The 15,578-nt window shown below is 38.1% G+C and overlaps 2 protein-coding genes across 2 annotated transcripts; both read left to right on the plus strand.

The window, feature by feature from the left end:
* The first annotated feature begins 8,246 nt into the window (after positions 1-8,246).
* On the plus strand, positions 8,247-9,123 carry LOC117127525. The gene is made up of 2 exons (XM_033278098.1): positions 8,247-8,992; positions 9,090-9,123. Exons 1-2 carry the CDS (start codon positions 8,247-8,249, stop codon positions 9,121-9,123), a joined length of 780 nt encoding a protein of 259 aa, XP_033133989.1.
* Positions 9,124-13,603: 4,480 nt separating this feature from the next.
* LOC103834870 (dehydration-responsive element-binding protein 1B) lies at positions 13,604-15,450 on the plus strand. The gene has a single exon (XM_033277218.1). The coding sequence runs from the start codon at positions 14,302-14,304 to the stop codon at positions 15,055-15,057; it is 756 nt and encodes a 251-aa protein (XP_033133109.1). The 5' UTR covers positions 13,604-14,301; the 3' UTR covers positions 15,058-15,450.
* The last annotated feature ends 128 nt before the right edge of the window (positions 15,451-15,578 follow it).

A 15,578-nucleotide genomic window follows, 5' to 3' on the forward strand; every position in this document is an offset into this window, starting at 1 on the left:
TGCTTCTTTTTCCATTGCAACGAACCTGAAAAAGAAACATAACGTATCTTTGACTAAATACCAAAATATAATAAATTAAGCATTTGAGTTAATTATTCATATACTATATATTTACTTTAAGTACTTAATAATATTTTAGAGTATTTTGGTTACTTATTTGGGATTCGATTCGGTTTGGCATAAGTTTCTTTTGGGATTTTGAATTTGTGAAATTTTTCAAATATTCATTCGGGTTTGAATTTAATTCGGACAAAACTCATAACCTAAAATGCCACAGAACAAGATTCATTTTCTATTTATTTCGATTCTGTTCGGATTTATTTTTATTCAGTCGATGCGGTTTAAGTTTTCAAATTTGTTTTATTTGCGCACCCATAGTTATATGATCTTTTGTAAATAGCATTTCTGTAAACAGAGACAATATAGGGGCACTTAAGTTATTAGCAAAAGTTATGGAGTATCTAATGGATACAAAAATTTATGGGCATTATTATAAACTAGCAAAGATATATGGAGCGTAAATGAATAGCGAAAGATTTTTTAAGCAAAAAAAAATAACAATAGTTTTTGAGCAAGAGGTACAGGAAACTCAACAAATATCAAAAGTTCTAGGAAAATTAATACTTATTTTTTTCAAGTGAAAAATTTAAGGGTAATACAATATATATTCTAACCTTTACTTTATTAGTTTACTCTAGACAGTTACTACTACAAATCATAATACAACGGTAAATTAAGTCATATTTTTTGCCTAGATTTTTGAAACAGCTAATATATTGAAATAAAATAAAAATTCTAAAACATTATTTATAAATAACGGAGGGAGTCATAAAAGATAACTACTAGACAACTACAAAGAAATGATGACAACAAATTCTAAGATCAGCCAAAAGCCAAGATGTAAAAAAGAAAATAGCCTCGAGCAGTCCAAAGAGCAGAGCACATCGATCTCCCAAACGGATAGGAAGCAGGTCGGAGAAACTTCTGAGAAACATGTAGATGACCTGAAATAAACTTCTATCCAAAGAGCTAAAGCATCAATGTGGAGGATCCTCAAAGTTCACGCAGTTACCAGCCGGAACTTACATCAGTCCATCCATATTGTAGCACAGTTAAACACATATAGATCTTCAAGGGGATCCGGAAGAAGACTCTGAATATAAACTAAAACTGAAGCCATTCCACAGAAACTTACACTCGAACAAGGCTGACAAGAATTCATATGAATCAACCAATAACTGAAGATGAGGTGTTGCGATTGGAATGAAGAGCTATGAGACCTCTGATGCCTTGCTTGAAAGACTGCCAAACCAAACCCAAACAATGAAGACCCCACATCTGAACCGGCTAAGTACTTCCACCACAAACCAGAAAAAAGATAAGGTTTAACAAGGGCAGTCCAAACCAAACAGAGAACACCAGTAGAACCAAAGCTACTTCACTGAAAACCTCAACAGAGCATAAAACCGAAGAGAAACCCATCGCACAATCAGGTTAATCTTGATTCACAAAACTTAACAGACCCGAAACCAAGCAACCAACACACTCATCTTGACTGCAAGAGATAAAAATACTACAAACCAAGCCACAACCTGTGATAAGCGAGAGACAGAGGCCATCCGACATCATCGATCCAAACTCAATCCCATTCGGATCTACATTCAGCTTCCCCATCACTCACAGGCGGAAAGAGCACGCCATGACACAGAAGCCGACCTCACCGAAGACGAAACATCGTCCAGCCACCGCTCTAATACCCAAAGCACCACCATCGTCGGATAAACCTCCATCACCAGCCACCACCGTCGAAACTCAGATGACTACATAAGACCGATTACTAGAAAAGAGAGAACATGGAGGTCCACTCACAGCACGGCGAGGAGCGCCGGCCGGAGAAGACCTCAGATCTAGAAGATGAAGCTGAGGCGGCGCTCGGGTTGGGAGAGAGAGTTTCTGGAAAGATTTTGATCTCTGCCGGCTTCTGGCTCTGGAAGGAAAGTGTTCCTTGCTGGCTTATGTGTATTCGACTGCATTTCACCTGTTTTAATATTAATCCAACAGATGATAAAAAAAAAATAATAACGGAGGGAGTAAAAACCTAGAGCTATGGTTGACTTATATCATATGTATGATATTTGGGTTGGCAATTTTGATTCATACTAATCTGAATAAACTTGATTTGAGGAAAAAAATTTAGGAGTTATAGTTGGAGGCGATTTTGTTTAACAGAGTATAACAAAATGAAATAAATATAATGATGTCAAAAACTAATTTTAAACAATGTGATTTCTACATTAGTTGCGTTATTTTTAACTTTATATTGTATATTATATTACTATTTAAAATTTAATTAAATATGATGTATTATATATTTTATATTACGGTCTAGAGTTGATATTGACACGTTATTAAAAAAAGTCGGCTCCATCTTACCAAGCATATGTAAGTTTTATTTTTATTTGATATTTTTGAGTTGTAAGTTTGAAAAGAAACTGAAAATTAATCTGCAAATATTATAATTTATAAATCTACTCTAAATATATAAACTAATATTATACTTTACGAAAAAAATATATCTACTCTAAATAAAGCAACGATATAGATTACAGTACTTGTATACTCTAATTTCTCTTCTACTTGGGTTCTACTTTCAAACTGGTAACTTTGAAGAACATCTTTGAAAAGTTTAAAGATGATCCTGGGACCTTTATCCGGTCGAGTGATAAGGTGACTGGCGTTAAAGAAACATTTGTCAAAAGAGGTTTCTGAAAATGGAAAATATAACCGAAGCAACCGCTTTCAGCAAACCGCGAATTTAATAGAGACGAAAACGGTATTCTAAAAACAGAAAGATGGGTCCCATAAGAGAGCTAGTCATGGGCCCGTCAAAATTTCCTAAACCGTGGTTTAACAGCAGAAACACTGTCCCTACGGGCTTCCCTTTCCCTTGCACTTGTGCCCTACGGGGCCCCACTCACATCGCCTTCAAGCCTTACTTTCTTGTTAAGAAAATTATTTTCTTGTGTCATTTTTCCGATCACCACTAGTTTTCACCCTTTATGTTTGTCGTCTTGTTTTTTCTCCGAAGGTGTAGCTATACTCAATAGTTACTAACGTGTGAGAGGTGAGGTGAGTGGCGCCGAGAGAGACGTTTCTTGTAAGCGAATATATGTTAGGAAAGATACTCTATATTGAGATACTATTTTTGATTTTACTTTATTAAATGATTTGATTTAAACCACAAGTTTTTGATCTGAGCAAGAACCACATGTTTTTTCATGGATAAGATCAAATTTGAGATATTTTATAGATGTTTGACCAACCAAAAAGAAATATTTATTTTATTGATATAATTGAGAGGTGAGAGTAACATATACCTTGCTAATGTATCGGTCTGATCCATCAGCCATAGCTTTAGACCAAACTAGTTTCATTTGTACAATATGTCTAGTACTATTTACATCAGTATACGACACCAGTTTAGTGGTCTTGGCGAGACGGACAGGACGGCTGATCTTGCCATCTTGGCGAGAGGGCGAGACCTTTAGAAACATCAGACTGGGGGTAAGTGACAAACACAATCAAATACCATATTTTATTTCAACTTCAGAACTAATCCATATTGTGTGCTAAATACCTTTTTATTATATATATATCATTGTTAAACAAGTACCAAAAGGATAGAGAACATGTGGGTTTATATTGGCTTGGGTCAAGCTAACGCCATTAGATATACATTATATGGCCAGTCGTCTTTCAATGTTATATCACCATGTTGAAAATCAAATTTCATGTGACGAAGAGACAGCTTTAGTTATCATTTCAATCATTTTACTGTTTTCGAAGAATCAAATGAAACGTTACTTTACTATATATTTTTTGGTATCTGGCTATTTTGGTTCTTATGTTCAATACCTTAGCACTCTTTTTCGTATGTCAGAATTAATATTAGAAATATCGATTTGTTTCACATGATATGCAGTCTTTAGAATCACTCTCTTATGAAACTTTAAAGTTTCGTCGGTAGGTAGCTCACGTTTTTTTTGGTCATCCAATTAATTTTCGTCGTAATTTCACACGAGGCTATACTTTTCACACATATGAGTATGGTAGACAGCGGACGACCAGTAACTATGGAATATGTGTGAAAGGGGAAATAGATTTCTACGGGATCTTGACGGAGATTATTGAAGTCGAATTTCCAGGGATATTGAAGCTGAAATGCGTCCTCTTCCAATGTGAATGGTTCGATTCCGTCGTCACAGAGGTGTTCGGTCTAACAAATTCGGTGTAGTTGATGTCAACGGTGGACGAAGGTACAACAAATTCGAGCCTTTCATCTTAGCTTCACAAGCAGACCAAGTTAGCTTCCTTCCATACCCTCGAATGAGAGATTCGGGTATAAATTGGTTAGCTGTGATCAAAGTTACACCTCGAGGACGAATTATCAGTGGAGAAGAACCACCATTGCAAGAAGAACAGATAAATGAAGTCGAGGAACCTGAACAAGAAATTGATGACATCCTTCTCATTGATCCGCATAATCACGAGTACGAAGATCTTACCGACGATGCCACAGACGAAGCTGTTGAAGACGAGTTTAATGAAAATAATGATGTTTCTAGTGATGACGAGAATGTTGATGTATCCGATTGATGTATTTGATTTTATGTATTTTGTTTTATGAATAAGATAATGTGGGAGTTTGATTTATGAATAAGGTAATGTGAAAGTTTATTTTAATTATGAATAAGGACTTGTGGTTTGGGGTTTGGAATATTTTATAAATAGGGTTTGAGGTGAAAGAATAGATTGAGGTTCAAGGGTAGATGGGTTTGGGGTTTGGAATATATGAAGTAGAAGATAAGGAAGATGGGGTTTGGGGTTTCGGATTTTAGGGATTTATACGTAATACTCGTTAATTCCTCGTAAGCCAAAATCGTCGTAAGGTTGTCGTAAGGCCACGAGGAGTTTACGACGAAATTAAAAAAAATAAAGAAAGCGGGGCACGCTAATTCCACGCAAGCCAAAATCGTCGTAAGGTTGTCGTAAGGCCACGAGGAGTTTACGACAAAATTAAAAAAAAAATAAAGAAAGCGGGGCACGCTAATTCCACGTAAGACTCTCTGAGTGAATGAAAATAAGGAATTGTGGTTTGGAATGAAAATAAAGATAGGGTTTGGAATATATGAAGTAGAAGATAAGGAATATGGGGTTTGGGGTTTGGGGTTTCGGGTTTTAGGGATTTAAATGGAATACTCGTTAATTCCTCGTATGTTAACGTCGAACTTACGACGAATTCCTCGTAAATACCACGTAGGACAGATTCGTCGTAAATACCACGTAGGACAGATTCGTCGTAAATACCACGTAGGACAGATTCGTCGTAAATACCACGTAGGACAGATTCGTCGTAAATACCACGTAGGAGAGATTCGTCGTAAATACCACGTAAAGTAAATGATGAACGCGGCCCACTTTAATTCCACGTAGGACGGAATCGTCGTAAACACCTCGTAACCAAAATCGTCGTAAACACCTCGTACCGTAAAAACTAGAAAAAAAAAAAGAAGAAAAAATATACTGGATTTACATGTGGCAAGACTTCCAGCAATTATATTACTTAAGTCTCACCAACATAAATTCCAATATCTTCTTCTCTTCCTTTTTTTTCAAATTTTTATAATTTGAATAGGATTGGATTTGAGAGTATGAAGTGAGATAGGGTGTGATTTGGGAGTTTGGGTGTGGGTTGAGAAGGAGAGTTACGGGTATATTTATAGGGAAGCTTTCCTCAGTAATTCCACGTAAGCAAAATCGTCGTAACGTCCTCGTACCTAAAAAACACGGGCCTTTGTAATTCCTCGTAACTTCCTCGTATAATAAAACGCGGGCCTTTGTAATCTCTCGCTGTTTCGTCGTAAAAAAAAACACGGGCCTCTGTAATTCGTCGTAAAATTACGAGGAATTTGCGACGGAATGTAATCTTATATATACACCCCGAGCGCTCACTCTTTCTTTCCTCTCTACTTCCTCTCCACTTCCTCCCTGTTTCGTTGCAATGGTAAGTCTCTCTAATTCCTCTCTAATTTGGTTAGTTTAGGTAGATTAGGCGGTTAGTATAGGGAATTTAGATAAGTTTACGGATCTTATGTTATTTAGTGTTGATTAGGTGGATAATGTTGGAAAATATACTGTTGACGGAAATTTAAAAAATTAAAATTTTTTCTCAGGTTCGAAAAGGTAGACTTACTGCCCATTACAAAGAGATGTTCGGTGAGCCAGGTAGTCACCAACCGACGACTCACATGCCGAGGCGGATGTAACGGCGAGGAGTGATGAATTCTACCGGGCGATTAACGACCCTTAGTTCTTTTTAATTTCGGTTCTTGTATTATGAATTCAAAACTTATTTATATATAAAATATTTTGGTTTTGATTTTTTTAGAATTTTAATTTTATTAATAATTTAAATAATTTTTTTAATTATAATTTTTTTTATTTTTGTAAAATAACGAAACGAAGTAATTTCGTAGCTATTTTGCGACTTCTTTACGTGGAAGCTTAACGAGGTTTTTACGAGGAAATGTTTACAAGGAAATGACGTGGAAAATTCACGTGGTCTTTACGAGGAAAGCTATCAAGATATTTACGTTTACTTTACGAGTATTTACTTTCGAGTTATTTACGTGGCTTTAACGAGGAATGGCTTTCGAGGTATTTACGAGGAAATTTAGCGACGTCCTTACGTGGAAGCTTTACGTGGTCTTTACGACGAAATATTCTTCTTCGCTTTTCGACGAAATTATTTCCTTGCTACGCTACGACGAATTAGCGAGGATATATGCGTTACGACAAACGTATAACGACGAAACGGGTTTCCTCGCTAATTCCTCGTAACACTGCTTTTACGACGAAATCACGAGGAAAACTGCCCTCGTAAAACTTGTGTTTTCTTGTAGTGTTTGTGTAAAACTGGGAATATATTTGTTATCTAAAACGGAACATGAAAACAAAACCAAAAGGAAAATACAACTTACTAAATCAAACGTGTAAGTAAAGGTTTTCCCAATGCAGTCTTTTTTTTTTCCCAATGCAGTCTTGCCATTTTCTCTTGTAATGTGACTCCGTTCTGATGTGTACAAGCATGGTTGAAGCTTTGAGGGCATGTCAACCTTTCTTTCGCATCTATCCCTTGTACTCATCGGAGCCTAAACGATGAAGTGTTTAATTTTTAACTACATATTTAATATCCAATGTTTTAATTTGCCTCTTTCCATATTATCTATTCATTAAGAACCCTAATATTTGACGGCTTCTCTCTCCAACACCTCTCTTTGGTAAAGGCTTGTAGCCTTTACATCAATTCAGTTGAAGTCTGATCTCTAATGAGGACAATCACATAACACGTACGGGGGATCCAGACTGACATACTCTCAGATTCAAACTCTTAACTGACGTAACACTTCCACTGATTGATATGAGAAGCTGAAGGAGCTCGTCATCGTCTGGAAAATATTACATTGGCATTAGTCCTCTTCTGTCTCTGCAGTGCTTTTCAAAACCATGCCTCTCTTTTCGTTGCGACCAACCTGAGAACAGCAACAACAGCGTATTGTACGATATATGGCGGAATTTGCTTGTCTGCTGGGTAGTTTATATGATTATTCTTTGTGCGACGAGTCTCTAGTTGAATTCATACACTTTTAATGGCTGGTTCTGTGGCAACAAATAAAAACGGAAGCATTTCAGTTTATGGTATATGACAAGCGGTATTAAGAAATTGATTTGAGTATTTATGTGATAAAAGTGAAATTTGTTAAACTATAATCTAATCTCTCCTTGATACATTTACATAAGTTAGTTATTTATGTTATTACACAAAGAGTTGTAACTCTTCAAGTTGTGTCCTTTAGTATAAAGAGTTGTGTCTCTTATACTTGTATTGATTCGACCTCTATATAAAGATCAATCATCTGTTGTAAACACAATACCGAATCTCAATAATACAAAAGTATTTTCAGAAAAGTTTATAAGCCTGAAACGTCTATCTTATTCTTTCTCTCGAACTCGTGTGTAACACACTGTGATCGTTGTGTAACACAAGCAGTTGGTAAAAGATTAACATGGTATCAGAGCTTTACGTTTGAGAGGACAAAGGAAAAAGCACTAGTAAGAGAAACACTTGGCGTGGAGAAAAGGAGGCTAGAGGATTTTGTCATACGATTTCGGAATCACTCGAAACGATGAAGAATCAAGTAATCCCCATATTTGATGGAGAGAAGTACGACTTCTGGAGCATCAAGATGACAACCATTCTCAAGACCAGGAAGTTATGGTCTGTGGTTGAAGAAGGCGTAGCAGCCCCACCAGCACAAGTGGATGAAACCCCTGAAACAGCAAGGGCAAGATCGCTTAGAGAAGAAGCGATGATGAACGATACATTGGCTTTGCAAATCTTGCAAACTGCTGTATCGGATCATATATTCTCACGGATTGCAGCAGCATCAACATCCAAAGAGGCGTGGGATGCATTGAAGGAGGAGTATGAAGGCTCTCCTCAAGTTCGTTTGATTAAACTTCAAACATTGCGAAGGGAGTATGAGAATCTGAAGATGTATGAGAATGAAGACATTAAGGTCTTCACAGATAAGATAGTTGAATTGGCAAATCAATTAACTTATCATGGTGAACAGAAGTCAGATGTTCAACTCATACAGAAGATACTCATCTCTCTCCCAGCCAAGTTCGATAGCATAGTCAGTGTGTTGGAGCAAACAAGCGATTTGACTTCAACAAAGATGACAGAGTTGATCGGGATCTTGAAGGCTCATGAAGCAAGGCTGGCTGCAAGAGAAGAAAGCACCAGTGAAGGAGCATTCGATGCTCGTGTTAAACACAAAAATTCTGGTGTTACACAAGACAACTCAAAGCGCCAAGGAGGCAAGAAGTGGTGCGGTTTCTGCAAGAGAAACAACCACAATGAGAGCGAGTGTTGGAGGAAACAGAAGAAGGAAGATCCAAAGAAGGATCACAGAAGTAACAAGGAGTGTTACAATTGTGGCAAGTTAGGCCACTTTGCAAATCAGTGCTACTCAAAGAAGAAAGAGAAGGCACATGTGAGTTCGAAGAAGATTCAAATGAAGATCACATGTTGTTCAGTGCGAGCGAAGCAGCAACAACAGTGATGGAAGATGTCTGGTTAGTAGACAGTGGAGCAACTAATCATATGACAAAGGAGGAGAGTTACTTCTCAAAGCTTGATAGGAGTATCAAGGTTCCAATAAAGATTGGAAATGGAAGCACAGTCATGACAGCCGGTAAAGGAGACATTACCGTCATGACTAAAGGTGGCAAGAAGACCATCAGAAATGTGTTCTTGGTTCCGGGTTTGGCGAAAAAATTGTTGAGTGTTCCACAAATTGTTTCAAGCGGATACCGGGTGAGTTTCCAAGAGAAGAGATGCATCATAGATGATGCAAAAGGAAGGAGGATAATGGATATCCCAATGACTCACAAAAGCTATCGAATCAGGATGAGTTCGGCTCAGGTAGAAGAGGCCTTGAGCGCTAGTGAGCAAGGAAAGATGGAGACATGGCACAAGAGACTTGGTCATGTAGGCGACAAAAGGTTGCAACAAATGCAAGACAAAGACTTGGTAAAGGGATTACCAAAGTTTAAAGTCAAGAAGGAAGCATGTGAGGCGTGTAGACTTGGAAAGCAATCACGCAAAAGCTTCCCAAAGGAATCTCAAACTAAGACAAGAGAGAAGCTTGAGATTGTACATACGGATGTATGTGGGCCGATGCAGCACCAGTCTGTTGATGGAAGCCGATACTTTTTGCTATTCTTGGATGATCATACTCACATGTGTTGGGTATACTTCATGAAGCAAAAGTCAGAGACATTCTCACTGTTCAAGAAGTTCAAAGCAATGGTGGAGAAGCAGTCGGATTGTACCATCAAGACACTGAGATCAGATGGAGGTGGTGAGTTCACTTCACGAGAATTCAACCGGTTCTGTGAAGAAGAAGGAATCAATAAGCAAGTCACCTTGCCTTATTCACCACAACAAAATGGTGCAGCGGAGCGCATGAATAGGACCTTGGTGGAGATGGCTAGATCTATGTTGGCAGAACAAGACTTACCGCTCAAGTTATGGGCAGAAGCGGTATACACTGCCTCATATCTTCAAAACCGTCTGCCATCAAAGGCAATAGAAGAAGATGTCACTCCTATAGAGAAGTGGTGTGGACACAAGCCAGATGTGTCACACATGAGAATGTTTGGTAGCATATGCTACATACATATCCCAAATCAAAAGAGGAGGAAGCTAGACGTCAAGGCAAAGCGTGGAGTCTTTGTTGGATATAGCAACCAATCCAAAGGCTATAGAGTTCTCATTTTGGAGAATGAGAAGATTGAAGTATCAAGAGATGTCGAGTTTGAAGAAGGAAAGAAGTGGGATTGGAAAAGGCAAGAAGAAGTGAGGAAGACATTGGAGTTGTCTATGGAAGACTCTCACTCGCCTGAGGATCAAACCGAAGGTGCATCCAGTCCTGAGGAACAAACCGAAGGTGCATCCAGTCCTGAGGAACAATTTGGAGGTACTTTCAGTCCTATTTCTTTTCAAAATGATGATCATGATACTAGTAGTGGAGATGAAGAAACTTCTGAGGCACCAAGGAAGTTCAAGTCCATGGTTGATATCATGGAAAGGGCACCGAGAGTAGAGCTTGATGAAGCGGCTCAAGCTATAGAAGCTTGTCTTCATGCAAATGAAGAACCATACACTTATGATGAAGCGTGTGGTACCAAGGAATGGAGAGAAGCAATGAATGAGGAGATAGCCATGATTGAGAAGAACAAGACGTGGGAACTAGTGGACAAGCCAAAGAAGAAGAATGTGATAAGTGTGAAGTGGATCTACAAGATCAAGACCGATGCAAACGGCAATCACATCAAGCACAAGGCGCGGCTAGTTGCAAGAGGGTTCTCTCAAGAGTATGGTGTTGACTACCTTGAGACGTTTGCTCCTGTCTCAAGACATGATACAATACGAGCCATACTTGCCTATGCGGCTCAGATGAAGTGGCGATTGTATCAGATGGATGTGAAGTCAGCCTTTCTCAATGGCGACCTCAAGGAAGAAGTGTATGTCACACAACCGCCTGGGTATGTGACACACGGGAAGGAACACAAAGTGTTAAGGCTACACAAAGCTTTATATGGTTTAAAGCAAGCCCCAAGGGCATGGTATGGAAGGATAGATTCATACTTTCTTCAAAACGGTTTTGAGAGGAGTATGAATGATGCGGCCTTATACATCATGAAGCAAGGAGGAGATGTGTTGATCGTGAGTCTATATGTGGATGATATAATCATCACAGGAAGCAACATTCAGAGCATCAACACATTCAAGGAGAACATGAAGAAAGAATTCGAGATGGTGGATCTTGGATTGTTGAACTACTTTCTTGGAATGGAAGTAATTCAAGACAATGGAGGCATATTTCTTTCACAAGAAAAATATGCAAACAAACTTGTAGACAAGTTTGGGATGCGAGACAGCAAGAGTGTAAGCAACCCACTTACACCACAAGGAAAAGGAGTTGAGGATGACAAGGAGTATGGAGATCCGACTAAGTATAGAAGCATCATTGGAGGGCTTTTGTACTTGTGTGCATCAAGACCTGATGTGATGTATGCAAGCGCCTATCTCTCAAGATACATGTCATCACCTCGCATGAAGCACTACCAAGAAGCCAAGAGGGTGTTAAGATATGTCAAAGGAACATCAAACTTTGGAGTGTACTTCACAAGCGTGAAAGAACCAAGACTTCTAGGCTACACGGACAGCGATTGGGGTGGTTCTAAGGAAGACAAGAAAAGCACTTCAGGTTATGTGTTTACTCTTGGATCAGCCATGTTTTGTTGGCAGTCAAGCAAGCAACAAACAGTGGCGCAATCAACGGCTGAGGCAGAGTACATAGCCGTGTGTGCAGCAGCAAATCAAGCAGTGTGGTTACAAAGACTATTTGAAGACTTTGGTCAGAAGTTTGAAGGAGGCATTCCGATCTTATGTGACAACAAATCAGCAATAGCAATTGGGAAGAATCCGGTGCAACACAGAAGGACGAAGCACATAGAGATCAAGTACCATTTCGTGAGGGAAGCTGAGCAAAAGGGAATCATTGAACTGAAGTATTGCAAAGGGGATGATCAACTCGCAGACATTCTCACAAAGGCATTGGGTGGTTCAAGATTTGAAGATCTAAGGAAGCAGCTTGGAGTCAAGTCGAGATATGATTAAGGAGGAGTGTTAAACTATAATCTAATCTCTCCTTGATACATTTACATAAGTTAGTTATTTATGTTATTACACAAAGAGTTGTAACTCTTCAAGTTGTGTCCTTTAGTATAAAGAGTTGTGTCTCTTATACTTGTATTGATTCGATCTCTATATAAAGATCAATCATCTGTTGTAAACACAATACCGAATCTCAATAATACAAAAGTATTTTCAGAAAAGTTTATAAGCCTGAAACGTCTATCTTATTCTTTCTCTCGAACTCGTGTGTAACACACTGTGATCGTTGTGTAACACAAGCAGTTGGTAAAAGATTAACAAAATTGATTTGGGAATTATCCTTAAAAGAAATTTTAGAAGTAATTGTGGAATCGAATAATAAGTATTGCACAGTAAAACTAAAGTGGTGAACTAATGTCGTGTGATCCACGACCGAGAGGACTAGCGTGAAGAGCCACCGGCGGAGTTGGTCGGGATTTTACAGGAAGGTTCTAAACGTGTTATATTATCTAAGAGGTATAAGATGATTATGGTTCTTTCTCCAACAAATATGAAAATAAACCTTTTTGTACACTTAAAGTGCTTCACAGAATCACAAATTAGAATGTCTATTATATACCGTTTTTAAAAGAATGCTTTATATATGACTTATTCTTAGGTCCACCCCCTAGGGTGAACCTCTAGGTTCACCAACCAATAAGATTGTCTTATTTTATATTTGATATCTTTTAAAAAAAGAAACAAAATATTGTCAAATTATATTATGTTTTTAAAATTAAAAGGTAAAAAAATAATAATAATTACAAAAAAAAATATTTTACGTCGTCAGCATAACATTAAACTCTAAACCCTAAATTTTAGTCCCTAAACCCTTAATCCTAAACTCTAAACCCTTGGATAAACCCTAAACTCTAGGATAAACCCTAAACTCTAGGATAAATCCTAAACTCTAGGATAAATCCTAAACTCTAGGATAAATCTTTAACTCTAAATCAAAATCACTATACACTAAAATATTCAAGCGTTTAGGGTTTAGGGTTTTAGTCGTTTTTTTTTAGAGTTTAAAATTTATCCAAGGGTTTAGGGTTTACCCAAGGGTTTAGGGTTTACCCAAGGGTTTAGAGTTTACCCAAGGGTTTAGGATTTACCCAGGGGTTTAGGGTTTAGGATTTAGGGTTTAGGGATTATGATTTAGGGTTTAGTGTTTTGTTGACAACATTAAAAATATATTTTTTTTTAATTCTTTTTTCTGTAACCATTATCTTTTTTCACTTTTTTATTTTAAAAATATAATATAATTTGAGAATATTTTGTTTCATTTTTTAAAAGATATCGAATTTGAAATAATGAAATCCTATTGGTTAGTGAACCTAGAGGTTTACCCTAGGGGGTGAACTCAAGAATGACTCTTTATATATATGATAACAACTCGGAATAAATAGATAGCACATGAAGTATCCTTTTTGCAGATCTTTTAGATTTTTTATGTTTCTAGATGGTTTCAAGATAACGATCTTTTGTTTATTCATGGAAGTTAATAGTTAAATACAAGGTTGTCCTGCACAACCCATGCATAGCCACACATTCACCCAGTACAAGTTAAAACACATAAAGGTATAGCGAGTGAAGAGTCAGCAGCCATACCACAAAGGTCAAGATGACACGTGGCAGCATATAAGTGAATGAAAACAACGCATTCACACAAACCGTGGGATCAATTTAGCTGTGTCCTGTCCACTTGGCACTCCCAGAGCCAAAAACACCGTGTTCTTTTCTAAAAACCAGCCCCACCCATTTCAAAATATCTCATGCCAATATAAACACCAACTCTCGCTCCACTTTTCTCAAACCACAAACTTTTAACTCCACCTGAAAAGAAGCTAAAAGTGAGAGAAATAAATATCTTATCAAACCAGACAGAACAGAGATCTTGTTACTTACTATACTACTACACTCAGCCTTATCCAGTTTTTCAAAAGAAGTTTTCAACGATGAACTCAGTCTCTACTCTTTCTGAAGTTCTTGGCTCCCAGAACGAGTCTCCCGTAGGTGGTGATTACTGTCCCATGTTGGCGGCGAGCTGTCCGAAGAAGCCGGCGGGTAGGAAGAAGTTTCGGGAGACACGTCACCCCATTTACAGAGGAGTTCGTCTTAGAAAGTCAGGTAAGTGGGTGTGTGAAGTGAGGGAACCAAACAAGAAATCTAGGATTTGGCTCGGAACTTTCAAAACAGCTGAGATCGCAGCTCGTGCTCACGACGTTGCCGCCTTAGCTCTCCGTGGAAGAGGCGCCTGCCTCAACTTCGCCGACTCGGCTTGGCGGCTCCGTATCCCGGAGACAACCTGCGCCAAGGATATCCAGAAGGCTGCTGCTGAAGCCGCATTGGCTTTTGAGGCGGAGAAGAGTGATACCACGACGACGAATGATCATGGCATGAACATGGCTTCTCAGGTTGAGGTTAATGACACGACGGATCATGACCTGGACATGGAGGAGACGATGGTGGAGGCTGTTTTTAGGGAGGAACAGAGAGAAGGGTTTTACATGGCGGAGGAGACGACGGTGGAGGGTATTGTTCCGGAGGAACAGATGAGCAAAGGGTTTTACATGGACGAGGAGTGGATGTTCGGGATGCCGACCTTGTTGGCTGATATGGCGGCAGGGATGCTCTTACCGCCGCCGTCCGTACAATGGGGACATAATGATGACTTCGAAGGAGTTGCTGACATAAACCTCTGGAGTTATTAGTACTCGTATTTTTCTTAAAATTATTTTTGGAATGATAATATTTTATTGAATTCGGATTCTACCTATTTTTTTTAATGGATATCCTTTTTTCTGGTAGTGTGAGAAACGATTGTGAATGTTTCCACAAAAGTGTTGGCAATGTTGTCAAATGCTGGGTATTTTGTGCAGCATAGTCATCTTGGTTTCCTTATATGCAGCAACTAAATTTTAGTTTTTAAGTAAAAACAGAAGAGGAAAGAGAATGAATGTTATTAAATAAAGAAAGAGAAATCTAAAGGTGGGTTTAGTATGAAATTTTAAGTAATTCTGTATTAAAATTAAAAATATATTCTATTATTCAAACATAAATTGTAAGATTTTGAAATCCAAGAGTAATTAAATTTAAAGCATATTTTAAAAGGTTATAAATCTTTTGTGAACAGCAGTATTCTGCAAAATAAAAAGTTATAAGGCACTTCTGTTATTAGCAAAAACTACGGGGGTATCAAATGAAAAGAAAAAGTATTAGGCATTAATAAGAA

The sequence above is a fragment of the Brassica rapa genome, chromosome A08, assembly GCF_000309985.2.
Source record: "Brassica rapa cultivar Chiifu-401-42 chromosome A08, CAAS_Brap_v3.01, whole genome shotgun sequence".
Taxonomy (NCBI): domain Eukaryota; kingdom Viridiplantae; phylum Streptophyta; class Magnoliopsida; order Brassicales; family Brassicaceae; genus Brassica; species Brassica rapa.

Excerpts from the sequence above, each read along its gene's own strand:
- LOC117127525 (XM_033278098.1), top strand. The coding sequence starts at position 8,247 with ATGAAGAATCAAGTAATCCCCATATTTGATGGAGAGAAGTACGACTTC. Across the intron at positions 8,993-9,089 it reads AACAACCACAATGAGAGCGA|TGCTACTCAAAGAAGAAAGA; the intron begins GTGTTGGAGGAA and ends TTTGCAAATCAG.
- LOC103834870 (XM_033277218.1), top strand. The coding sequence starts at position 14,302 with ATGAACTCAGTCTCTACTCTTTCTGAAGTTCTTGGCTCCCAGAACGAG.